This window comes from Panicum virgatum, chromosome 4N (assembly GCF_016808335.1).
Source record: "Panicum virgatum strain AP13 chromosome 4N, P.virgatum_v5, whole genome shotgun sequence".
In the NCBI taxonomy this organism is placed as follows: domain Eukaryota; kingdom Viridiplantae; phylum Streptophyta; class Magnoliopsida; order Poales; family Poaceae; genus Panicum; species Panicum virgatum.
This window is the reverse complement of record NC_053148.1, coordinates 36,999,448-37,026,509: the sequence shown is the minus strand read 5'-3', so window position 1 is coordinate 37,026,509 and position 27,062 is coordinate 36,999,448. Positions and strand designations below refer to the sequence as shown.

Below are 27,062 nucleotides of genomic sequence, written 5' to 3'. Positions count from 1 at the left end.
TAGTCATTATAGGTGGCAACAGCTTGTATGGAGACTAAAATACAGTTGTTGCAATCAATTATAGCATCGAAGAACCATTGCATTTTTGTTATTGCAACCAGCATATCCCTGTCGCTATGGATATTGCATTTTATTTTTTGGATCATAATTTATCATAAACAATAAACGATAAATACCCAAAATCACGTTTCAAATCAACATGAAACTGAAAGGAATCCAACATTAACTCTGCTAATGAGTAGATAATAAAATGCCAAGTGCCAAATTGCAGTACAATTTCAGAATTGAGAATAGTTCATAGATAGCTAGCTAGCTACTGTTGGGTCAACAACACAACTACATCTGTCTTATGTAGGATCCAAGAAACATTGTTTGACATTGATGCAGACTATCTTTGTGTTGATCATGGAAGGCATCAGTGTGCGATTGATCCATTTAGCAAGTTCAAATATCCTGTCGAAGGAAAAAAGTAAATGCATGCATCATCAGACAGCATTGAAGCAAGCAACATGTGACTAAATTAGATTTACTATTTCTTCATTGAAGCAAAAGAATCGTGCTGCAGTACCACTAAACAAAGCTCTAGGAAAAGATTAAATTAGCACTTGCCATTAAGAGACATATGGATAAGGAGCAACACGACTAGCCACAAATCTCTACTCCTAAAAAGTTCGAATGGGTTGCAGTTTTCATATAGCAAGGTTGCAGTAAAATGGACTCAATATTTGACAATGCAAATACATTTACAATATATTGGAAAGACTATAAATTCTTAGGGAAATGAACACTAGTAAACTATGAGTAAAGCTACATCTGGTAACATTTCAAAATCAGATTTGATGTTTCTTCATTCAGTGTTAGATAAAATGTTATAGCAAGTTTGAATTCAAGAGGACAGTAAGAACACAGGAACTCAGTAAGTGCATCAGAAAGAACACAAGGATAGTATATGAATTATTTAGGTAGCCACAGTATGTGCTAGCAGCCTTTGATCTTGGAAAACTAAGTTATAATAGTTCCATTGTTATCAACTAGCTTGAGCAGCTAAAAATGTAAGAGAAGTTATAATTAGGAGCATGTTCATACCTGCTGGCTTCTAGTCCGTATACGTTTCACAGCAGCATTCATCAAGTTATGTGAACTAATATAATTCTTGTTGGTTTGAGAAAGACTTCTCTTGGCCTTAGAGGATGGTATTTTTGTTGCATGTATCTCCACTTGCTTTGCTGCCTCTGGGATGGATGCACTTTTTGGTGTAGTCTGAATAGGAAAAAATGGTGCAAGAAGCTAACTTAGGCCATGTGCTAATATTATCAATGGTGTGACAAATACGAAGAAAATTTTGTACCTGAACTGATGCAGCTTCAGTTGCATTAGAATCTGGAGTAGTGGAAGCTCTTTTGTCAATAGGTGGCATAGCTTCCTATTGGATGTTTGAGTTATTTGGTGCAGGCTGCAAGGGTAACAAATCAGCCAAGTTGTTAATTGGTTCAGAACCTTACTTGATCTCTGCTGTTAGAAATAGATATTCAAATATCTTTTACCTGAGCTAATGTGGTTTGTGTATTTTCTTGAAGTGCTGCCATGAATTCATCCCTAAGTGCTTGGATTTTCCTACTCTCTTCCTCTTTGAACTGCTGCAACTTTTCTTCTAATTTCCTTTCACTCTCAGCTTCTTGGTTTTCAAGTTTGTCATTTAGCTTCACAATATGTTCTTGTAGCTCTTGATTTTTCTGGTTGGCTGCAACTGTAGCACGGGCTTGTTCTTCGAGTTGAGCCTTCATTGATGCCCTCTCTGTTGGACGTGTAGACATGTACCCATGACCATGAACAGTGGATGTTTTGCATCCTGTGCTTTCCTTGTAGGTTGCTTGGAAAATAATATTTTCTTCTGAATTTGATATAATAGTGTCTTTTTCTTCACACTTTTCTGCAATTTTGACGACTGCATTCTCCTATTTGATACAACAACAATGGAGTTATTATTGAATTATGAAAATTAAAGCAATAATATTATGAATCATGATGTGAGAACTGAACTAACTGCATTACTCACATAGACAGTCTGAGAAGCTTCATCAGACCATACTCCATTCCTCACGTGTGTAATCCTCCAAAGGTCAACATCAGTTGGTTCTTCACCAATTCCGGGATCTCTCTGGATGGCAGGAATGTATTGCATCAGTTGACACTTGTGGAAAACTAAATATACAGCATGCCATTTGGTAAGATATGAAAAAGTATGTCATAGCATACCTGCTCATCGCTGAGTTTGGAGAATGGTTTGGATCCTGTGCAATGATTGGTCCTTTTTTGCTCACGGTTGTTAGTGTTCCTGTTGCTTACCTTCTGCAAAAAGTTTGAATTAACAAAATGAATTAGTAGTGCAGTAAACAGATATAGTTGACACGTGTATTTCAATAGAAAAGAAATACCTGGAAAGCTTCACTTCCAAAATACAGGATCAAATAATGCCACTCAACAAGGTCCAAGTCGTCAGGCTTGTTCTTCATTCTTTCATCATAACGGTCGTATGCCTTGTAAGTCGCACTGAATGTTGAGCGCCATCCTTTGTACCGCTCCTTGGCCACAGCCCATATTTTTTCTTTACCATCCTCAGTGTTTTCAACCTCCCACCGATTCTGTAAATTTCAAAATCATTAAGAATGTGAAGCATTTGCATGTATGACATGATATTGCTGTTAGCCAATAAAATTAATTTCTTGTGCGTACCATTACATCGAGTGCTATAAAATTTTTCACATTTTCATCTATGTCTTTCCAAACTTTCACTCCAATAAGCGGAGCCCTTTTTCTCGTAAATAGCACTACTTCATCCACAAATGCACGATAGTTAGGCCCTATGGGGCCTCCCAGGCTTGATGAAAAATCAATTTTTAGTTTCTGGGAGCCACTCTTTATTCTCTTTATAGCTGCTAATAAACCCTTGAGGGTACCACGCCCTTTTTTTTACAACCTTCATTTGCACCTATAAGGAAACAAATATGTTCATAATGGTCAGTCAATTTAAACATGGAGGATGTTGTAACAAATTGTTGGATGCAGTACACACCTGTCCCTTTTCTTGATCTACGCCTTGCATGAGATGGCCATTCTTTTTTTGGTGACGGGCTATGTGTACGGTGTTCATCAGCAGCAACTCGAACATTGTCATTGGCATCATCATCTTGTGCATATGCATCTACATATAATGGAATGGTCAGTTTGTCAAATTTATAGTTTGCACATGGTAGTTACAATATATTTATATATAAATAGGAGAGCAGGAGAGTAGATTTTACAGATGTCTCTAAGATAGCCTTTACGCCTCAACCATTCTTTATATGTCTTGATGGTTTCGTCCCTGTAATCATCTCTAAATTCTGCATATCAACAAAGCGTTAGTAATGATATTAGCACTTATATCATACATTATCTTTGATGGGGGCGGGGGGAGAGAATTTAACTTACCCGTTTCAGGTTGCTCTTGTTGCAGGATTTCAAGCCATTCCTTGTATGCATCAATTGGTTCTTCTGCAGTAGGTACATCTATACGACTTTTTGTAGTTGTCCCCCTTGGTCGCTTCATGGGCGTTATAGACTTCATTAATTCGGACGGTTGCTCTGTTGATATCAATAGTCTGAGTTTCCTCTCAACCTCATTGGCAGCCATCATAGATTCTGTTTGGTGGTCATAATCAAGCAAGATGAGGCTTGCTGAGTCGTTGCCACATCGTTTCAGATAGTACATGAAGTCCCGCATACTGTACCCCAACTTTGTTTTTAGTAAAACTAAGTTGGCCAATGTGGTGATATATGACCTATCACAAACGAGCTCAACAAATTCTGTATCCGCTGTTGTTGCCCCATAGCGTTGCAAAATTATAGTCCACGTCTCACCAGTGAGACTGCAACAACATATTATATTTTTTTTGAGTACTCCATAAATGAACAATAAATCTGGAATAAATGAGTTCTAACAAAATATGTTGAGTGTATTCAACATAAACCAGTTGAAATTTTACCAAACTAGTACTCCATGAATGAACAAATAAATCTGGAATTCTGAGATATAAAAAATTAATTTCAGTGTATTGAACATAAACTAGAACTCCATGAACGAACAATAAATCTGGAATTATGAGATCTAACAAATTATGTTCAGTGTATTCAACATAAACCAGTTGAAATTTTACCAAATTAGTACTCCATGAATGAACAAATAAATCTGGAATTCTGAGATATAAAAAATTAAGTTCAGTGTATTGAACATAAACTAGAACTCCATGAACGAACAATAAATCTGGAATTATGAGATCTAACAAATTATGTTCAGTGTATGCAACATAAACCAGTTGAAATCTAACCAAACTAGTACTCCATGAATGAATAATAAATCTGGAATTCTGAGATATAAAAAATTAAGTTAAGTGAATCAACATAATCAGATAGACTTCATTATCAGGGATGTAGCGCACCTGCTTGGTTCAATAGGTTGAAACGGTAGCTCATTGTCATCAGTGAGCCCTTGGGGTACAGCAGGACGACGTTGGAGCTTCTTGATCCTTTGGTCGCCGTCGTTTCCATCAGTTGGGGCTCTGCAATGTTGAATTAAATATGTTCAGTGTAGTAGAAAATAACTAGGTGAAATCTAACAAAAATTTCCTCCCATGTAATTAAATATGTTCAGGAATTAAAGATTGCTTGGCCAGATAGATCTTCTAATGCACATTAGCATTCTCCTCCCATGTAATTCCCAGAGCAAACCACTGACTGACAGCAGAGGGACATTCAAAAAACTAGTGTTCCAAGGTTTCTCCTACCCCATCATGGCAAAGAACACAGTTATACCCTTCCTCCAGAAATTTGTTTCTTCTTCTTTTTAAGAGAATTCAGAATAACCCTATAGGTGATTTCTATGACAAACCCTAGGCGTTCTCAGTCAAGATCGAAATTCTCAGTCATAGGAGTTTCCCTAAAAGAATTCAGTAGATTGAATTGGTAGATGTAAACTTCCAAGACGTAGCGTACCTGCTGGTTTCAGTAGATTGAAACTGTAACTCATGGTCATCAGTGAGACCTTGGGGATGAGCAGGGCGCCGGTGTGGTTTCTTGATCCCTTGGTTGCCGGCGTCTCCATCAGCAGGATCTCCGTGGTCGCCAACAGTGTTGGAGGCACGAGTCGCCATATGTGGATCACCAGGAAGGACCAACCTCTTCTTGCCCCCTTCTCACCAAGCGATGTACAGATGGGAGTGCGATGATTAGGGTTAGAGATGGGAGCAAGGGCGGCGGCCTGATGGTTTCGTTTGGAAAGATGACGAGGGGATCTTGCGGGGTGGGCGGGGTTAGTGGGAAAATTGGGAGGGAAGTTGAAACAGGGGAGAGGGATTTGGCGGCCAGGGAGGATTGGCGTGGGGAAATTGGCGGCCTGGGAGGATTAGCGTGGGATAATTGGCGGCCAGGGAGGATTAGCAGAAAAGTCAAGGGATTTCATCATTCTAGTAAAATATAAATGGTGAGTGTTCAAAAGAACGTGAATAGCCCAATGGTTTGTTATCTTGGTGTTTGCCAAGAGGTCAGCAGTTCGATTCTGTGCCTCACATTTTTTTAGTCAACTTTTATCATTTTTTGTTTCTCGTACTTTAGATGATATATGGATATATGTTTTTTTCGCCTATACATATGAGTCTTATAGTTTGAAAATTACTGTTTATTTTACAGCACGTTTACAAATCTGCTCCAAAACATGTTCTTAGGTCCAACAAGATATGAATAAATACTTATTTTCCGCCATCGTTAACACATTTGTTCCAAGATGTGGTATTAGTTCCCACATGAATATGCATATGAGTCTTATAGTATGAAAAGAACTGTTCATTTTCCGCCCTCATTCACCCATTTACTCCAAATGTAATCTTAGCTCCCTAATGATATGATCACTATGTGTACAGATCATCATTGAATAAATCAACTTGGCTATTTAGTTTGATCCACAAACATTATTTTATTACCTCATAACATTTTCAGAACTGATAATACACCCATGGCTACCTATGTGATCATGTCTATACATAAATACGCATGAGTCTTATAGTTCGAAATAGCTGTTCATTTTTTGCCCTCATTCACCCATTTGTTCCAAAATGTGGTCTTAGCTCCCAAATGATATGATCATATATGTGAAGAGATCAACTTGGCTAAATAATATACACAAGGCTACATGACATGATACACACATGGTTAGCTCCCAAGCGAAAGACACATCATCGTCGTCCAAATCAACTTGGTTAATTATGTTGGGTATATGTTACTATTGAAAATTTTGAGATTACAACATATATCGTACAAATCAAACATTGGAAAGGTTATCAATTCATTCTATAGTTACTAAATAGTGGGCAAACTCCCAAAATTGTTTAGTACATGGGGTCCATTAAAAATATAAAAATGTTTCGAGTTCAAGAATTTTTTTCCAAGAAAGTAGAAAAAAACCACCGCATTTGAACAAAAATTCAGAAAGTTAAACATGTTAAAGTTTTTTTGATATGGATCAAAATATATCCTTGAGCTGAACACAAGGGATAAGAACTTAGCGCCTACATGTGGGACCGGGATGTCAGTGACTTATCCTTGGCGTCTCTTCTTCCCCCGTTCATCTCCCCCTTTCCCGTCGCGTAGGGCGCAAGGGCGGCGTCTCCTCCCAACCCCCACGATCTCCTCCCACAAATCGCCGGCGGATTGAAGATGGCGGGCCGCAAGCGCTGGAACCACAACTCAAGGACGCAGCCAGGCAACAAGGAAGGGCGCTTCTTCCGCAAATCAGAATATGTCTCATAGGACCACAGTTTTCACCAAAGGTTTGAGAAGTATCCACTTATCATGATCCAAACTGAATATCCCATAACTCATTATCCAAATTACTGAATATCCCAGAACTCATGATCCAAACTCTAGAGGAATGCATCAGATTTCTTTTTATAATTCTAGTAGACTGATCAAATCTATACACACGAATAGCATGAAAAAAAAACTACTATTTGTTCAACATTCACTGATAGAGCAGATACATTTGACCTTGTTAACTGGAACCATTCGCCAAGCTGTATACACTCCAATTGTACAGACCAACTGCAACATAAGGTTTAATCTCTTCCACATATATATATATATATATATGTATAATTATATATATATGTGGAAGTGCTGGTCCTAGGATCGTAAATCCCCTGCTTCCTATGTCAACAAACACTATCCTCCCATCATTCAGGTGAGCTAATCAGAACTCAACCCAATCCATGTGATAGTCGGCCTCCATACTCATTAATTGCAACCAAAAAAGGGTAGCATAAAGGGTAGAAAAATTACATACTTATTTGTAGCACCAATTAACTACCAGATATCACATATTCTAAAATAGTAGCCAAACATGATCGCTGCGATCAAGTTCTCGGATGAGAGCGATGATGATGCCAATGCTGAGATTCTCTCTACTGATCAGGTGATGTTCTTCCCCTACCTACAATGGAACATTTCATCCATGCTATTTCCTGTTTACTTGGCACATGCAATCTGATTACTTTGAAGATGCAAGGCCGTGAGTTGGGTAATTTTCCCCCACTTACTTTCATTTCTGACATAGCGTCTTTGTAAATTGGGTCAGTGCTGGTACTTACAAACATGATCAGTAACCTATTTTAATTTGTATTTCAGAAACAGCGACGTCCAGCGGGAGTGCAAATAAATGAGCCAATCGAGGTGAACAAATTCGAGCACAAAAAGGAGGAGGTAATCTATGTGGACTTGTCCTTGTCTGATGAAGCAGGTCCATCCATCACCAAAAAGAAGCAATAGAAGAATAAATGAAGTGTAGTTAGGATTAGGGTGCCCCTGCGTGGGCATTTTGGTTAGTTGCTCCATTTATGGTGCATCTATGTGTATATATGCTTCTATGGTCAGTTAGGGTCTGTATGAATGAACCCGTATAATACTAGAAATCAATGTGCACCTTTGATGCTCCCTATTGCAGTAGTGGCTAGTCGTACCATATTTGATGCTCCCTATTGCAGGAGTGGCCAGTCGTACCATATTTGTATGCTCAGTAAGGGTCTCCAGCTAGCTATTTATGACTCTGCATTGCTTCCATGCAATGTTGCTTATGAAATATGCAATGCAGGTCCTTAATTGTATCTTCCAATCTGGAACTTTGTTTCTTACTTGCAATGATTGCTGTGCATAACAATTCGGTGACAATGAAGTAAGATTATTTTATTACAAATGGGCACACTTTGGTGACAATGAAGTATGATTATTTTATTACAAATGGGCACACTTTGGTGACAATGAAGTATGATTATTTTATTACAAATGGGCGTGTGCAGCTTCTGATTTGTAGAATGTCGCAAAAAAAAGCTTCACGATTTGTAAAATAGCTCCTGTTCCTCAAAAGCATTGATACTAAATTCCTCTTGTTCCTGACAAACTGCTCCTGATACACACAAATATTAAAATAAGCTTCATAATAAGTACAGTAAGAGCAAACTGAAGATATTTTCATAGGTGCTGCACAATCGTAAAATCTTATTACCAAAAATTATATGAAAAATGCTTCATCCGGTCCTTCAACTTTTGAATTCACAGGTGCTACATATCCATCATCAATGTAGTTGTCGCATGTGTCATCTTCGTCTTCGTCAGCCAATAAGTCATTTGCTGGCGGTTCAGGAACAAAATCAGCAAGTGCTTTTTTAATAACAGATGCATCACCAGTAACACCTTCGATCCCCGACCTAGTCCAATTTGTCAACTCCTCATCCCGGCATAAATATTCCATGTCTTCCACTCCGACGTCTAGTGAGTCAACATCAATTTGTCCCTCATTTTCTGTACGTGCTGACTCTGGCATGGCAAACAAATTCCTAGGCTTCATTCTTATAACAGATAACAAATTTGATTTCTTGTTGCCTTGCACATAAAAGACCTGCTCCGCTTGCGTGCCCAAAATGTAAGGATCATTCACATATCGCTTTCGAGTTGGATCAATGTCGATTATCCCATACTGATCCCTTTTAATTCCTTTGCCTTTGCTCTTACTAGTAGCAGGTACGTCATACCAGTCACATTCAAACAGGACGACTTCCTTCTCTCTTGGAAAATCAAGTGCGTAAATCTTTTTAATAACACCATACCATGAGACGTCGGCAGCACTATCATCACCTTTCACTACAACACCACTATTTTGCGTAGTCAGATTCTTTTCTATGTGAGCTGTTCGGAACAAAAAACTATTTATCAAGCATCTGTTGAAAACACGTGCACGATAGTCTGGCCCTTGAGAAAGTGCATGTATCTCAGCACTTGTTTTTCCGTCTGCATATAATTTGTTGATCTGCAAGCAATAACAAAAATATGCATCAACCAGCTAGTACACATGTGCACTCCAAAAGATATGAAAATAATTTAAGCTCACCGTACGCTCGAACCAGCCTACAAACTGTTCCTTGTGACGCTGCTCAACATTTTTAGGTGACTGTTTCCTGAGAATATCCAAGTGCTAACTACAGTTTCATAAAAACAGTTTTAGGCAATCAGTTAATAGAAAAATCAAAAGATGGCACCAAAGCAACCAGTTAATTACAACTTACTTGACCCAGGGAATGGCCTCATCACAATTTGTTAATATCCAGTGCCTCATACGCTGCATAACTACCTTAGGAATGCTCTCCAAGGTAAATCCTTTCTTAGTATAGTCAACTTTGCCAAATATGCTGAGACCACATGGTGGCTCATTTACAGCGGCACTTTCATGTCTCTCTGGACGGTTAATCTTAGTGTCAATGTCTTCCAAGAAGCGAGAGCAAAAGGTCATGCACTCCTCTGAGATATATCCCTCGGCTATTGAACCTTCAGGGTAAGCTTTGTTCCGCACATAGCCTTTAAGTGTACGCAAGTACCTCTCAATCGGGTACATCCATCTATAACATACAGGTCCTCCTAGTTTAGCCTCTTCAGCAAGATGAACCGGCAAATGCATCATGATGTCAAAGAAAGCTGGTGGAAAGACCATTTCAAGACGACAAAGAGTTTCTCTAATCGAAACAGTCAATTTCTCTAACTCTTCAATGGTCAACTCTTTTGAACATATTGCATTGAAGAACCTACTAAGCTCAATCAATGGGATAATGACCTCTTCTGGCAAAATGTTACGGACTGCAATGGGTAATAGTTTTTGGAATATAACGTGACAATCATGAGTTTTAAGTCCAGAAATCTTACACCTCCACACGTCCACGCATCTCTTGATATTAGAGGCATAGCCATCTGCCATCTTCACACCGTGAAGAAATTTGCATAAATATGTCTTGTCCTCTGGATCCAAAGAGTACAATGCAGGAGGCAAAGTGTATTTGTCATTCTTGACCAAAGGATGCTGATCCTTTCTCATGCCCAATTCTTCCATGTCAAGCCGAGCCTTTTCGCTGTCCTTTGATTTGCCAGCCAAGTCAAGCAAAGTCCCAAGTAAGCTCTCACAAATATTTTTTTCAATGTGCATGACATCCAAATTATGCCTTACAAGCAATGTTTCCCAGTAAGGCAGTTCAAAGAAAATACTTTTCTTCCTCCAGTTGTGCCATCTGGTTTCTTCGTCACGTTGCTTCCTTTTTTTGAGGCCTTCCCAAATGTCACTTGCTCAAAGCTTTCATACTGCTGCAGCACCTGCTCACCAGTTAAGGGGACTGGAGAATCTCTATTTTCGACTTTGTTGTTGAAGCTAACCTTGTTCCGGCGCCACTTGTGGCCCTTTGGCAAAAATCGGCGATGACCCATGTAACAGTGCTTCGACCCATATTTCAATCATAAATAATCTGTATCCTTATTGCAGTATGGACATGCAAACTTGCCTTTTGTGCTCCAACCAGATAACATGCCATAAGCAGGAAAATCATTAATTGTCCAAAGCAGCACTGCACGAAGAGTGAAATTCTTCTTCACCTTCGCATCCCACGTTTGTACACCTTTTAACCAAAGATCTTATAGCTCATCAATTAGGGGTTGCAGATATACATCTATGTTATTGCCCGGAGATTTTGGCCCTGGTATCAACATTGACATCATCCAAAACGATTGTTTCAAGCACAACCAAGGAGGCAAATTGTAGGGTATTAGGATCACAGGCCATGTAGTGTATGTCACATTCAGCACCCCAAATGGATTAAAGCCATCAGATGCAAGACCTAGTCTTACATTACGTGGATCCAAAGCAAAATCCTCAAACTGTTGATCCACGTGCTTCCATGCCATTGAGTTTGCAGGGTGTCGGATTTTTCCATCTTCGACCAGTCCCTTCTTATGCCAACGCATATATTCGGATGTGTTCGCTCTCATGTATAACCTTTGCAGACGAGGAGTAACCGGAAAATACCTCAAGATTTTCTGTGGGACTCGCCTCTTTGGTGCAGCATCATCACTACATGACCCCTCCTTCTCATCTGAATTAGATGTTTTCCATCTAGACTCACCACATGTTGGACATGTATCCATGTCAGCATATTCCTTCCGAAATAAAACACAGTCATTGATGCATGCATGTATCTTTTCATAGTCCAGGCCAAGATCACAGACTACCTTTTGCACCTTCTCTAAAGTGTCAGGAACACAGTGACCTTCAGGGAGCAAAAGCGTGAACAACCCAATAATAACTTCTAATGCATTGTTACTAAGACCATACATGCACTTAATCTGAAATAGCCTGACAATGAAAGATACCTTAGTAGCCTCCTTGCAACCTGGATAAAGTTCCCTCTTTGCCTCTGTTAATAATTTAAAGAATGTCTTGGCACTTTCATTCGGCTCCTCAGATTCAGTACCCATGATCTCTCCATGTATCGAACCACGGATTAGTGACTCCATCATATCCTTTACAGAATCACGGTCACCGGTTCCACCTTCATTGTCAACCCTTTCACTGATGCCCCCAAATGAATCTTTTTCTTCTCCTTCCCCTAGGATAAAACTTTCAGAAAAGCCTCTATGAAGCAAATGAGATCTAACTTCGTTAACTGTTTTGTAGGACATTGAACGACATCTCGTGCATGGACAGGGTGCCATTTCTCCTCTCAGTGTTCCACCAAATTTATGATCTATAAATTTCTTGAAACCTTTTTGCCACTCTTCTTCTTGTTGTGGCAAGCGCATCCAAGACCTATCATTGCCAGAAGACATGCTCCCCAATATCTTCAATTAAAATCACACACTAATTAAAGCGATCAAGATGGCCTGCACAAATGACAATGAAAAAGGCATATACTGTAATTAATGATCTGCACAACAGATGATGAAATATATAGAGCTGTTCTCATAAATTCCCAATTGGATCTTTAATGCTGATTACATGTACTACATATATATCAATTCAATTGGATAACAGTCACTTTATTTAACACACGCACACAAATTGGATGCATGTTTATTTTATTTCCTATTTGATGCAGATTGCCTAGAATAACAATCGAACCACCAAAATCATAGTCCAGATTTGCATTGAAGCCATGCCCGAGCCCCAACCCTTTGATTACTAATTAGTCTTACTGCTAGCACAATTGCACAACTGTTTTGTACAAATCATCAGCCATGAGACATGCATTACTATGAAATAGAAACAAGATCATGAAGCCCCTCACTTCGTCCCTGCTGGTGGCCGAGGTTGAGCTGCACGCCCACAAGCAGAGACAGCCGCCGGCCGTGACGACGGTAGAGGAGTCTGCACGCAGCTTGTTCTTCAAGAGATCGAGGCAGGCCCCGGCGCTAGGAGGAAGACGATCTGCTGCCCGCCTGCCCGACCGCCGCCTGTTTTCGCCCGTCCGCCCTAGCTCGCGATCCTCCACGCCGATCACGTCCCTCCTGCACGCATCTTTTTTTTCCTTCTTCGGGCCCACTTGGTTAATTGGGTCGACCCAATTTGACCCACGGCAGTTAACATGACTTATAGTTTGTACATATAGATTGAAATTCATAAATATATCACAATTGAGCTGTGATGTGGTGGTAAGACATGCTTCTTTGGAGGGAGAGGTTGTGGGATAAAATCCCCCTCTCCCCAGATTTTTTAAACAATATTTTTATCTCTTGTCTAACATACTATGTACAAAAAATTAATGCCACACATTAGCAAAAAAAAATCTAAGTTTGATCCTTGAGACCACGGTTCAAGCTCCATGTAGGTTTTTTTTCTTCTCATTTTCAGTTATTGTTCCACATCTATTGTGAAGCAATGTAGCCACATCTATTGCAACGACCCAAGCAACCATATAGCAACAAAAAAAGTTTAGTGGCAATATCATGTTCTTTCTTGCAACCACTTATGTCTTTAGTTGCAGTATACCCACTAGTTTTGCAACACAGTACATTGGTGGCAATATTATTTATGAGTCGTGGCAATATCATGTTCTTTCTTGCAACCACTTATGTATTTAGTTGCAATATGGCCACTAGGTTTGCAACAAAACACATTGGTGGCAACATTATTTACGAATCGCAATGACTCTAAGTTTTGTGGCAAAAACACTTATATATTGCAATGAAAACAATCTTTATGACAACACCAACCTAATTGTGGCAAAAAACATCATCTTCTCACAACCAAGTTTCTGATGGTGGCAAAGCATCAATGTTTTGCAACCAAATTATACAATGGATGCAATAGCACCTATCTAATGCAACTAAATCGGTGTAGTTGCAAAGGTTTCTGTGGCAATAGGCCTAAAATCTAGTAGTGGCGGTTAATAATCATACCCGCCTTCGAGGTAGTTTGAAAGTCTCCGAGGTAGTTTTCAAAGATCGCAGTTAATCTTTTTTGTAGTAGTGAATGTTAGCAGATAACATTTTAATCTGGAATGTGCGTGGCCTTAATTCCAGGGCCCGTAGATCGGTCGTCAGAGAGTTGGTGGCTCAAGAACGTTTCACTCTTGTAGCCCTCCAAGAGAGAAAACTTGATATGTGCACGGACGCGATGATCTTGGAGATGCTAGGAGTAGGTTTTGATTATTTCTTTGTCCCAGCCACACATACCTGTGGTGGCATCTTGCTGGCTTGGCATAGAGATTACTGGTCGGCTTCGAATCCGATCCTCCACGACACCTCACTGACCGCTTTACTTTATTGTAACCAATGCGGATGAGCAGTGGTGGTTCACTTGTGTTTATGGTCCCCAAGGTGACAACGAGAAAACACAATTTCTGGAACAGCTCAGGCAGGTTAGAAGAGGATGCACTGGCTCTTGGTTTTTATGTGGGGATTTCAACCTCATTTACAAGGCGGAAGACAAAAACAATGCCATCTTAAATCGAAGAATGATGGGCCGCTTCCGCAGATTTATCGATGATGTCGAGGTTCAAGAATTGCATCTCAACGGTCGCCGCTTCACGTGGAGCAATGAACGCGACAACCCAACTCTTGAACGCCTAGACCAGGTCTTCGCTTCGGATGATTGGTTGCTCGCCTTCCCCAATCACACACTCACTGCACTTGCCACTGAATGTTCTGAACATGCACCTTTACGCCTAACAACGGTCGCCGCGACACACACTTTCAAGCGCTTCCATTTCGAGAGTATTTGGCCAAAATTTGATGCGTTCTTGCAAACTGTTGAGGAAGCCTGGGTTTGTCCCTGGTCAGATGCTGATGTTTTTAGGGAGCTAGACTTCAAACTCCGCAACACAGCAAAGGCTTTAAAAAGCTGGAGCGCAAAACATGTGGGCTCCGTGCGGCTACAGCTTGCAATAGCCAAAGAGCTACTGCTCCGATTCGATGTGCCGCAAGAAACCAGAAGCCTGGCTGCACACGAACTACGGCTCAGAAGAAAGGCAAAGGCAAACTGTTTGGGATTGGCTTCCTTGCTGCGCACCATCATTTGCCAACGTGCTAGATCACCAATATCTCCGAAGGTGATGCCAACACAAAATACTTTCACTTGCAAGCATGTCACAGAAAGAGAAAAAGTCACATTGTCAAAATCAATTTTGGGGACGCTGTGCGGATTCAAGAGGAAGAAAAGGCCGAAGCTTTTTTTCACACATTTTAATGGTCTGCTGGGCACTTCCTCCCCACGCACCCTACAGTTGGATTTAGAGGAGCTTAGCTTGCCAAAACTTGATCTTCAAGGGATGGATTTCTGCTTCAGTGAAGAAGAAATCTGGAAAGCTATTCAGGAAATTCATCCGGAAAAGGCACCTGGCCCTGATGGTTTTACAGGAGCGTTCTACCGTGCTGCTTGGCCAATAATTAAGAACGATATCGTCAGAGCGTTCCAAGCTCTATGGTCGCTAGATGGCCGCAGCCTATACTTAGTGAACCAGGCGTACATGATTTTGCTCCGGAAAAAAGATGAGGCAACATTGCTGGGAGATTTCAGACCTATCAGCCTGATCCATAGCTTTGCAAAGCTGTTCACAAAAGTCCTTGCCCGGCGCCTTGCCCCACATATGAATTCTCTGGTACGTACCAATCAAAGTGCGTTCATCGCTGGGCGTCTCATTCATGAAAACTTCAAAGCAATGCAACTCACAGCCAAACTCCTGCACCGGAAAAAGATCCCATGTGCACTCTACAAGATTGATATTGCCAAAGCGTTTGATTCCCTAGACTGGACTTTTCTGTTGAAAGTGTTGTGACACATGGGTTTTTCAAGAAGGTGGTTAAACTGGATCAACCTAATTCTATCCACAGCCAGCACGAAAATTATTCTCAATGGTTTGCCGGGTCATCGTATTTGTCATGCCCGTGGCCTTCGTCAAGGCGACCCCCTGTCACCACTGGTTTTTGTGATAGCCATGGAGGCTCTAAACGCCCTGATCAAGAATGCAGAAACAAAAGGAATCCTGAAGCCTCTAGGGGACAATGCCATTCAGGAAAGGATTTTCTTGTACGCTAATGCAGTTCTTACATGGTCGACTGCAGGCCTTTCCGATCAAGTATTTGGGCATTCCACTGCCAATTAAGCGATTAAAGAAATCAGAGTTACAGCCCATTGTAGACAAAATTGTGACAGGATTGCCACCATGGAAAGCAAATCTTCTAATTAAAGCAGGTAGAACGGTGCTGGTCAGAGTAAAACTATCTTGAGATGCCCGTGGGGCTAGGACCTTGTGATGAGTGATTGAACAACACAGTGTGCGTGTGACGTTTCTCTTGGTTGGTGTCGTTGCAGGTGATAGGTGGAGACAGAACATGCGGCGACGTGTGAAGAATGAAGATATGATGCCACGCCGATGGGCTGAGAGCGGTGAAGGGTGGATCAAGACTTGCGTTCGAGGGATTTGAGATCGTGCGGTGTATGTCTACTGTACCTGACGACACAGCGAGAGAACGTTGGTGGACGGTTTCTTGGTTAAGCCACAAAACCAAGACCCCGGACGTTCGTTGCGGTAGACGTGGCCGAAGACGGGGACAATTGTCGATCGCGAGAAGATTCCGGATCGTCGTGCGGCGAGATCACGGGACGCCATGGTGCTAGATGGAAGGATCGCGGACATCGAGATTGTTTGCTGTGGAGGATGATATTGCGTGATACGCGCCGATTACGTTAATTTGATTTACGTAATGGCAAATTTGTAATTTAGGTAGTGCCACCCTATGGGTTATAAATATGTGGCACCTAGGATTGAGGGGCATGCGTTCTTAGGGTTTTTGGGGCGTTTGCTACAGTAGCCATTGTGAACAGTTCCGCGCTACAGTAGCCACCTCCCTGAAGCTCTTCTTGCGTGCACTCCTCCCTCCAGTCTAGCCTAGGGTTTAATTCCTAGTGAGAGATTTTTGTTGATCTCTCTAATCAAGAGAGGGAGGACGATCGGGCGGAGGCTAGATGCAATTTTGTAAGAACAATTACTTGGTTTAATACTTTATCATTAAGTATTGTTCTTCGTTTCCTTGCATCGTGCTTATTTGTTCTTCGTCAGGTTTATCGTCAGTTTCAATCTAGGTTTTCTTGATCCGCATTTTATACTTAATTTCCTTGCATAATATTTTGATAATAGATTTCTAGTGATCTTGTGAACCTATGTTTCGAGTTTCCTCGCGTTTGGATCTAATTTGCTAAAGTTCTTGAAATTTGGGAGTTTGATCTGTTTGCTTCCGTGCGAAATTATTTTGAGTTGCTCCCATTCACCCCCCTCTGGTCGCATTTTCCGGTCCTACATATCTGCCATCCCGGTTCATACTTTCCGGTCCTACATATCTGCCATCCCGGTTCATACTGCTTTGGCCATCTCCCTTTCTCCATGGGTGATCCAGTGCATCGACAAGCGTAGGCGCGCATTCCTGTGGAAAGGAGCAGACTGTTTCGGGTGGACATTGCCTCCTGGCCTGGCCAAAAGGTGTGTAGACCGGTTGACCTTGGTGGTCTTGGGCTTCCTGATTTCTCTGCAAGGTTATGCTCTTAGGATGCATTGGCTTTGGTTGAAACGTACCGATCCAAACCGACCATGGTCACGTCTGCCTGAGGGCTCAGACAATACAATAGAAGCAATGTTTGCTGCATCTTTATCGGTCGAAGTAGGAAATGGTTTGAACTCTTTCTTCTGGACAGATAAGTGGATTGATGGTCACTCCATCGCCGATCTCGCCCCAGCCCTGCTGAACGCTGTACGCCCCCATGCACGCAAAGTAAGAACTGTTGCGCAAGGGCTATTCAACAATACCTGGGGACTGGACGTTACAGGTGCTTTAACAGTCCAAATAATCCTTGATTATCTATTGATATGGGACATCATCAGGCAGCGTCAGCAGCCCCTAAATCTGAACGCCCCAGATATCTTCAGATGGAAGTGGACGGCAGATGGCCAATTCACTACCGCTTCCGCTTATAAAGCTTTCTTCTTGGGGCAACAGGCGATCCCAGGAGCCAAGGAGCTAACCAAAACACGAGCTCCAGTTCGATAGATTTTGATAGAGTTGTATTTGTGGGTACACTTTTTTCTGGGTGCACAACAGTTTAGCTACTTAGTAGGGGCGTTTAGTTGGGTGAATCTAGAAAAACTTAATCCATGCTTTAGGGGTAGAAGAAGATAGATGAAAATAGAGTACGACGAGTGCGGATAGTTTAAAACCTGCTCTGCCTGTGTGAAAACCTGCTCTGCCAGTGTGAAGTGGCACTTACCTCCACTCGGATCAAACAAAGAGGTGGGTTTGTTACGGTGCTTGCTTGAGGGGAACTAGAGGTTCCTCCCTACCTAATTATTTGATCTATTTTATTGTAAATAAGGGTGTTTCGTAATTGAAGTTCCAACCAATTTCTCCGATCGATGAGGTCATGCATAGAGAGGATCGCCCATCTGCTGCCGCCGCCTCGAGCGGCAACCTAGTACTTTCTCGACCGTTTGCGGCCGCCTGCGCTATCGCTCGGCCGGCGGGGCGCTGCCCAGTTCTCCAGCACAGACACCGGCGAAATAGAGTCCCTGCCACCGCTCCTCAGCCACCCAGCGCAGCTACCAAGGTGCTCGCTACCCAGGTTCACACAGGTGCTCGCCGCTCAGACCCTTCTCGTTTTCTTTCGAGATCTACCGGTGTCATTTCATCCTGAGATCAGGATTATGCTTTCTGGGGCAAGGACCCCGTGTCCTTTAAGTTTCACCTTCTATAGATATAGATGAATGCAGATCTTCAATGTCAGTTTCTTACTTCAGAAGCCATCATGGACTCTAGTTGCAGTCCAAGATCTAATTTTTCTTTTATATTAAGTTATTAACTGTGCTAAAGTTTCATAGAATAGAACTGAGGCAATCTTGAACAATGAATCTTTATTTGTATACTGTATTTCCGAATGGCAGTGGCATAACTAGGATTTTTGCATACCAAATCAAAGCATGTATATGCGAACCGGTAAAATCCATTTAGGAATTCGGTATAATTTCATAAAAAGTACCCAACAATTCGGTGCACAACTACTAAATAGCATAGTAAATCTTAAATTACAATCTAGATAGTTTAATAGAAATACAACAATAATAGGTGGAGATGGCAGCACATCTTCAACTGGTTCAAAAGATGGAGTAGGTGGTGTAGGAGTAGGACCAACAACTTCTTCAATTACTCTCTCTTCCATATGCTCTTGCTCCTCATTTTGCTCTTCCACCACAGGAGATGAAGCTGAAGCACGTTTCTTTGCAGCATGCTTTCGGAACATAGAAGCAATATCTCCATCCCTCTTCATAGTTCACAAATCCTACAAGTCTACAACCAAATTGCATAATATTTGAGGTTAGGGTTAGGGATTGGGGAAAACTTGAGGAAAGAATGGTGGGAGAAATCCTCACCAGGGGCAGGGGCTGGGCGCCGCCGCGTCGGTCGTCCGCCGACCGCCGCGTCGGTCGTCCGCCGACCGCCGTCCGGCCATGGAAGCTGGTGCCGGGCGCCGGGCGGGAGGGGGAGGCGGCACGTGACCTGGCGGTAGCGCGGGCAGGGGCCTGGCGGTGACGCGGCATGAGTCGTGACCAGGAGCACAGGAGCGGGGACGGGGCGCGCTGGGGCGGGGACAGGGCGCGCCGCACGCCGGGGGCCGAGCGCCGCCGCCAGCCGCCGGTGTCGCGCTCGCCCTCGCGCGGCCTCGCGAGCAGAAAAGCAGACGCAGGGAAAGCGCACACCGCACGAATGAGGATGGATTTTTTTTTACATCTGACCTTGTTTGGCTGGGCTGGGCTGGGCTAGGGTATGCCGGGCCATACCCGTGCATACCGCTAGCTACGCCAGTGCCGAATGGGCACCATTTATGAATTTCAAAGTTCAATTACCTTACTTATTCTGAATAATTGGGTCAACTTGAGTGCTTTAAATTTTCATGTGTGTTACTTTGTTAGTGAGCAGTAGCAGTTTACACGCAGCAGACCGTTTCAGATTTCTTCTAAAAATTGCTGTGTTGTGGCCTAATCTCAAAATCCAGTTCTGCATTTGTACATTGTACATACATTATATAATTCATCTTTTAATGAATGACATATGCGATTATCACTTTGTAGGTATGAAGTTTTATCTCCTTTCATTATGTAACTCCAGTTTTGTATAATCAAGTAACTGCAAACTATGGAGTCCATAATGCGTACAGTTATAGCACATATCTAAAATCTTTCTGAAACATTAAACTATTGCACTAGTACATGGACTTGAAAGACAACAAACTCCACATTACACCGTGAGCCTCTGCTTGCAACAAGAAGCTAGCAATTTGCTCCATCTGTAAACCAATCATTCAAGCCATCAAACATGACCATGAAGCTCTAGTGCCTATTGGCAAATGCACTGCAGTATTGCACATTTGGATTTAGATCCAAATGTGCAATACTGCAGTACCTTTTAATATTTAACCATTGGATTTAGATCGACGAACGGATGTCATTATTTCCAAGCACCATGACAGGTTCCTCATATGGTTGTATTCGAGCGACAGTACAACTTCTACCAAAGTACAATCTCTACACCCATGAGCATAGACAGATTTTAGCACAAAAAATTATAATGCAACATAGTAGCACGGTTACTGCATATATGATACAACTAGCATTTTATATCAATCCATGGCCATTAGTACAAAGAACCATACATATGTATGCATGCTTTTAAGCAGCTCCTCCCATTACAGTTGCGCTACTGACTTCATCAACTGAAACCAGCATCTGCAACACATTTTCCATGGTAGGTCTTCTGCTTCTATCTTCCTCCAGGCATGAAACCGCCAGCTTTATCATTGTTCTTGCTTGCAAGTAGTTGAATTCGTCTTTCAGTCTGGCGTCAATAAATTCGGGGACCCATGATTGTTCGGTGCCATCCAACTGCAGATTCTCTTTGAGCATCCTGACTATCCTTCCAAGGACCATCTCCACCTCCTCATCCTCATTCTTTTCCATGTCCGAAATACGGGCTCCCTTTAGTAGTTCCAGCAGCACCACACCAAAGCTGTAAACATCAACCTTTGCGGTTATTGGGAGGCTGGAAACCCATTCAGGGGCTAAGTAACCTCTAGTTCCTTGGATCCGAGAAACATTTAAATTTGATCCACCTCTGTTCAAGAGCTTCGCGAGGCCAAAGTCAGCAATCTTTGCCTCGAAGTTCTTATCCAGCAGTATGTTTTCAGGCTTGACATCGCAGTGAATGACCCACTCTAAGCACTCGTGATGAAGATACGCCAGTCCTCTTGCCACCGCTAGGGCGATATTAAATCTTTGCTTCCATTCAAGTAGGATTTCTGAGCCTCCCACACCAAATAAGATCTTGTCCAGTGAGCCATTCTCCACATATTCTGAAATCAACATCCTGTGCTGACCATCAGAACAGAATCCCCAAACTCTCACTAGGTTCATATGGTAAATCCTACCAATCACACTTAGTTCATGCTGGAATTCTTCCCCACCTTGGTTTATATCTCCCAGCTTTTTCGCAGCTATTGCCCTGTTGTCTTTCAAGATTCCTCTGTACACAATGCCAGATGCACCCCTTCCAAGCTCATCCTTAAACTTTCCAGTAGCTGTCGCTATTTCTCTGTAGGTGTATCTTCGAAAATGGTTGGTTATCATTTCGTAGCCAGCCTCAGCTGGCCATGCTCCTCTCAGGTGCTTGCCCTCCCTTCTCAAAATAAACCATCCTAATAAAATAAGTATTAGCTCTGCTAGAAACATGGCTGATAAAAACCCATAGAAGTACAAATATTTCGATATATTCTGACGGCTTTTATGGATACTAGAGAAGTCGGCGATGGTATATTTGTTTGCTTCACTGCAGTTAGGCCCATATTTGGGACCAAAAAATTGTGACCGAGGAATTGAGGATTCAGGTACTTCTAAGTCCTTTGGAAGTTTAAGGTATATGCTGCCGGTACCATGCTGTAGACTTGCGCCACCTAGTAGAATAGCTTTTGGGTAGCAGTCGCCAATTCCTTGCCAGTATGCGAACCCATTACAGTTGCAGTCACTCAAACATATGTTTTTGCAGAAGTTAAGAGAGACAGAACGGTGGACACTTAAATCAAGCCCTAAGAAGTTAGTGTTGGGTAGATGAACAAACTTAACCTTTTTCTTGTCACAAGTAATATTGATCTTTGGTCTGCAGCCTTTGCCCCAGTCACTTTGGTCGATGACTTCGAAACCAGGGGTACAAACACATCTTGGCACAGGTGTATGTTAGTTACAAAGATTCTAGGGTTCTACACTGGATCGATATCTAGGCATACAAGATCGAGTACGGGTATATCTTCTAGTAGATAAACATGGGGTTCATCCTAGTTCTAGTACAACAGAGAGAGAGGAAGGTATGGAGATGAAGGTGCAAACCATCAGTGGAAGGGGGCGCAGAGGAGCTCGACCCCGCGGGTGCCATGGCGTCGATGGAGTCGAGGATGGAGGCGAGGAAGTCCGGGTTGGCAAGGCCTGGATCCGGCGGCGACGATGGGCAGCGAGGGTACCGGTACCCTTCGGGCCGGTACCGGCACTGGCCGGGAACGGCGGCGTCGGTGGGGAACGTCGTGGCGGCGCTGGGGTGCTTCCCGTCGGCCTTGCGCTCCCTTAGATCGGTAGGGTTTGTGGGAGAGGGGTTTGGCAGCGGTCAACTTGGGTATCTGTGCCCCGGCCCCCCTCCTATTCTATATAGCGCAGGCGATGGGGGCCCACCAGCCATAATGACTGGGCGCCCCCGATCAGGGCGCGATCAAAGGGAATTTGGCCCGATCTTTGGATCGGGCCTGGAGATCATATCCAACATTCTCCCCCTTGATCTCTCATTTTCTTATTCTTGTTCTTTATCTGAGTTTGGTTCATCCCATCGCAGATCAATGTATAGGGCGTGCCTCGTCATGACAGTTATTACTGTCAGATTAACAGCCACAATCACTTTTCTGGTCTGAAACAGAGTCTTATTCTAGGGCCCTCTTTGTCCAGGAATCATAGGCTTTCCCTTAAACCCATGCCGGCTAAGTGTTCTCTGAACACATTGGGTGGTAGGCCTTTTGTAAGCGGATCCGCTAACATCTTGTTCGTTCTGATATGTTCTAGACAAATAGTTTGATCCTGGACTTGCTCCTTAACAACATAAAACTTGATGTCGATGTGTTTGGCAGCACCACTCGACTTGTTGTTATGAGCATAGAATACTGCTGGCTCGTTGTCGCAGTATAATTTCAGTGGTTTTTCTATGTTGTCGACCACTTTCAATCCGGGTACGAATTTCTTTAGCCATGTGACCTGCCCCGAGGCCTCATAACATGCCACAAATTCAGCATACATCGTGGAGGATGCTGTAACTGTCTGTTTGGAGCTTTTCCACGATATTGCTCCTTTTGCAAGAGTGAAGATGTATCCAGATGTGGACTTTCTATCATCTGCATCTCCTGCAAAATCTGAATCTGAATACCCTTCTATTTCTAAAGTTTCTAATTTTCTATATGTTAGCATGAGGCCAGTTGTGCCCCTCACATAGCGCAAAGCTTTCTTTACCATTTTCCAGTGCTCTATGCCTGGATTGCTCTGGTATCTGCCAAGTACCCCGCTAACGAAACTTAAGTCAGGGCGTGTGCACACTTGTGCATACTGTAAGCTTCCGACAGCCGAAGCATAAGGCACTGCCTTCATTTGCTCGAGCTCATACTGGTTCTTGGGACACTGATGTTTCCCGAAACTGTCGCCCTTGACTATTGGAGCAGGTGTGGGCTTGCTTGCATGCATACCGTATTTCTTTAATATCTTTTCTAAGTATGCTTTCTGTGATAATCATAAAACCCCTCTTCTTCTATCTCGGTGAATCTCAATTCCTAAGACGAACGAAGCTTCACCAAGATCTTTCATATCAAATTTCGAGGACAAGAATTTCTTTGTCTCCAGTAGTAGATTAACATCACTGCTAGCTACCAGAATGTCATCCACATACAAGATGAGGAAAATAAATTTTCCGTTTTTGAACTTCGCATAAATACAATTGTCCTCTTCATTTTCTTTAAATCCAAACTTTCTAATTGTTTCATCAAATTTCAAGTACCACTGCCTCGAGGCTTGCTTCAAGCCATAAATCGATTTTCTCAAGCGGCATCCTAAATTTTCTTTGCCTTCCATGACAAAACCTTTGGGCTGTGCCATGTAGACATCTTCATACAAATCCCCATTTAGAATTGCCGTTTTCACATCCATCTGATGCAATTCTAAATCATAATGTGTCACTAAGGACATTATTATTCTGAAAGAGTCTTTACATGAGACCGGAGAGAATGTCTCATTGTAATTTATTCCTTCTCTTTGCGTGAAGACTTTTGCCACGAGCCGCGCTTTATATCTTTCTATGTTCCCTTTGGAGTCACATTTCGTTTTGTAGACCCACTTGCAGCCTACTGTTTTGGCTCCTTTGGGAATTTCTTCTAAGTCCCAAACTTTATTGGTATTCATGGATTTCATTTCATCTTCCATGGCTGCAAACCATTTGGATGAATTGGCGCTTTTCATGGCTTCTTCAAAAGAGGTGGGATCACCCTCATTCTGTATTTCTTCACTATGATAGACTTCATAGTCTTTAGAAATAGCTGGTTTTCTAGTTCTTTGTGGCCTTCTCAGGGCCACTACGACTGGTATTTCTTGCACAGGAGGCTGTTGTTGCTCCCCCTCATCCATGGCAACGGGTTCTACTTGGTCCTGAGGAACAGGGTCCTCATTTCCATTTAATGCCAAGCTAGGAGAACCAACAACAGGTGGTGGCACCGCAGTTTCTTGCACTGCAACGTCAGGTAGACTGACAGCAGGTGTTGGCACTGCAGTTTCCTGCTCTATCGGTGCCACAACCACAGGTAACGAGAAATAAGGCTCTTGAATCATCGGAGTGGGAACTTATACCCGCTTCTCCTCAAGGTCGATTTTTCTGGCTACTATGCTCCCCCTGATCATCTGATCTTCTAAGAAGGCAGCGTGTCTTGTTTCTACAAACTTCGTGTGTCTGTCGGGACAATAAAAGCGATATCCCTTAGACTTTTCTGGATAGCCAATAAAATGGCAACTGACTGTCTTGGGATCTAGCTTCCCAATGTTTGGATTAAACACTTTGGCCCCAGCTAGACAGCCCCATACGCGAAAATGATTAAGCGAGGGTTCTCTTCCTGTCCATAGTTCATACGGTGTTTTCGGCACCGATTTACTTGGCACCCGATTAAGAATGTAAATGGCGGTTTTTAACGCCTCCATCCACAAATTAATCGGTAACGTGGAGTAGCTCATCATACTTCTGACCATATCCATCAGTGTATACACACATACTCCATTCCTGCCGCACAAACCATGTACGTTGCAGAGCTGCCGAAATGCCATCCATGTGACTGACCATGTTCCATCATCCTTCAGACTATAGAGTCTGAGATTGCCATCGTAATCTAGTGTTAGTCTTCTTACCGTGTGAATACCCCAATCAGCAGCCCTGAAAGATGTGTTATCACTTCCACGGAACTGCCCCACGCTATCAAGAACACCGCTTGTGTTGCTCATAAATGGCATCCTTAGCTTTTGCCAAATAGTCCTACTTGGATCCGGCCAATAGATAAAAGAGAGATCCTTTTGATCGTCAAATAGTGAAATCAGGAATTGGTCATCAAAATGTAAGCTGTAGTGGCCAGGAACAAGCAGTCTATTAGTGGACACGAGCTGGATTGTAGCATTAATCCTCTGACCGGGTAACAAGGTATCAGTAGGAGAAGTAAAGCTTTGCCATAGAATGGTATCACCTTTGCCCTTCACGATGAGGTTCCCAGTGTCCAAGAGCTGAGCTTGTTCTGCATTAATATTTGAGCTCACGTTGTTGGTCCACACAATCTGGCCACCGTAGTCCCTTAGAACCATGCTCCCGTCGAAATTTAGCTTGACAGTTGATCCCCAGCTGTACACAGGATGGAGAGGGTTTGCGCTCCACACAACAGTTCTTTCAGGCACTTTGGAGAACCATATGGAGAAGGTGGATGCGTTAGGGGAGATGTTGTACAAGCCACAGGTGAATGTGCCATCTGGCGAACGGAGCACATCGGAGCTGCGCTCTGCTGAGAGAGAGGAGCCTGAAGAGAGGATATCTAGAGCGGAGATGTGCAGAATTAAATGAATCAGATTGAGCAGAAACACAAAACTGGAGAGTGCAGGTGCAGCCATGGCTATTGCAGCTTTTGAGTTGTCTTGAGGTGCCCTGGATGGAGGATGCTGTTATAGGACCCAACTTGCAATGCAGCGTCCAGCCTTAAGAGTTTAAGACAGCTGTTGTGACACTCTGCCAGCAGCATTCACGTCAGTCACAATACAACGAACAGTGAATCATGCAGTCCAGTCCTGTACATGCTTCAGCCTTACAAAATATAGTATCTTGTCCAAGTGGGAGGGACTGCACTGCACTATTGTTACTGGGTTCTTATCGTGGTGCGGTTTGACTTGCTGCAGTCTATAAGACATCCATTGATCATGACCAGAAAATTGACAGCATATATTAGCAGTCATGAAATGGTTGACCAACCAGTTATGCAGATTTAATGATAAAATATATGCTTAATAATTTCATTCATCCAAACTATGGCTTGCATTTGATATTCACATCAGGGTTTGTGGGACGTTTTCATCTGGTGTTGGAATTGTGTAACCATTAACGGTGTGATGCTTCTACGGATGCAAAAGCCCGGATAGTATACCCCGTTATCAGAAATATATTTGCAAAGAAAAAGACTTGTACTCCAACTTATTTAAGTACGTATCATCCACAACAAATACATTGTAAAAACTTAAATTTTGATCAACAATTTCTTTAAAAATAGATAATGTCCTATGTAAAAACTTGTATATTTTTTTAGTATATAGTATTTTTATAAAATACTATAAATATGACATTTTAAATAAAGTTAATTACATATTTTCAAACTACTTTTCATGGTGAATTGGATAATGTACACCATACATTTGTCAACCTTTGTGAATATATAACCACCCGAAATTCTTATAATCACACTATCTTCCTCCACTGGTTATTTATAATCTACTATCCCGTTTTCATAATATGTAACTCATCCAAACACGACCTAAACATCT

General features: G+C 42.4%; 2 protein-coding genes and 2 long non-coding RNA genes across 4 annotated transcripts; all 4 read right to left on the bottom strand.

Annotated features, from left to right (window-relative positions):
• Positions 1-206: 206 nt before the first annotated feature.
• Positions 207-1,954, bottom strand: LOC120670287. The gene is made up of 4 exons (XR_005673182.1): positions 1,545-1,954; positions 1,349-1,453; positions 1,087-1,260; positions 207-453 (listed from the first exon to the last, which is right to left on the bottom strand). It is a non-coding gene; the product is annotated as an uncharacterized LOC120670287 (long non-coding RNA).
• Positions 1,955-2,889: 935 nt separating this feature from the next.
• On the bottom strand, positions 2,890-5,319 carry LOC120669367. Its single transcript, XM_039949132.1, has 6 exons — positions 5,032-5,319; positions 4,479-4,598; positions 3,472-3,764; positions 3,303-3,383; positions 3,074-3,202; positions 2,890-2,989 (listed from the first exon to the last, which is right to left on the bottom strand). Exons 1-6 carry the CDS (start codon positions 5,187-5,189, stop codon positions 2,937-2,939), a joined length of 834 nt encoding a protein of 277 aa, XP_039805066.1. The 5' UTR covers positions 5,190-5,319; the 3' UTR covers positions 2,890-2,936.
• A 13,541-nt stretch (positions 5,320-18,860) lies between these two features.
• LOC120671117 lies at positions 18,861-19,356 on the bottom strand. The gene is made up of 2 exons (XR_005673512.1): positions 19,308-19,356; positions 18,861-19,224 (listed from the first exon to the last, which is right to left on the bottom strand). It is a non-coding gene; the product is annotated as an uncharacterized LOC120671117 (long non-coding RNA).
• A 1,177-nt stretch (positions 19,357-20,533) lies between these two features.
• On the bottom strand, positions 20,534-26,189 carry LOC120671116 (putative receptor protein kinase ZmPK1). Its single transcript, XM_039951359.1, has 2 exons — positions 25,256-26,189; positions 20,534-22,159 (listed from the first exon to the last, which is right to left on the bottom strand). Exons 1-2 carry the CDS (start codon positions 26,139-26,141, stop codon positions 20,604-20,606), a joined length of 2,442 nt encoding a protein of 813 aa, XP_039807293.1. The 5' UTR covers positions 26,142-26,189; the 3' UTR covers positions 20,534-20,603.
• Between the last annotated feature and the right edge of the window lie 873 nt (positions 26,190-27,062).

Coding starts and splice junctions, on each gene's coding strand:
- LOC120669367 (XM_039949132.1), bottom strand. CDS start 5,189: ATGGCGACTCGTGCCTCCAACACTGTTGGCGACCACGGAGATCCTGCT. Junction 3,384..3,471: donor ACAAGAGCAACCTGAAACGG/GTAAGTTAAATT, acceptor GTTGATATGCAG/AATTTAGAGATGATTACAGG. Junction 3,203..3,302: donor AGGCTATCTTAGAGACATCT/GTAAAATCTACT, acceptor CATTATATGTAG/ATGCATATGCACAAGATGAT.
- LOC120671116 (XM_039951359.1), bottom strand. CDS start 26,141: ATGGCTGCACCTGCACTCTCCAGTTTTGTGTTTCTGCTCAATCTGATT. Junction 22,160..25,255: donor CAGGAATGGAGTATGTGTGT/ATACACTGATGG, acceptor TTTGTAACTAAC/ATACACCTGTGCCAAGATGT.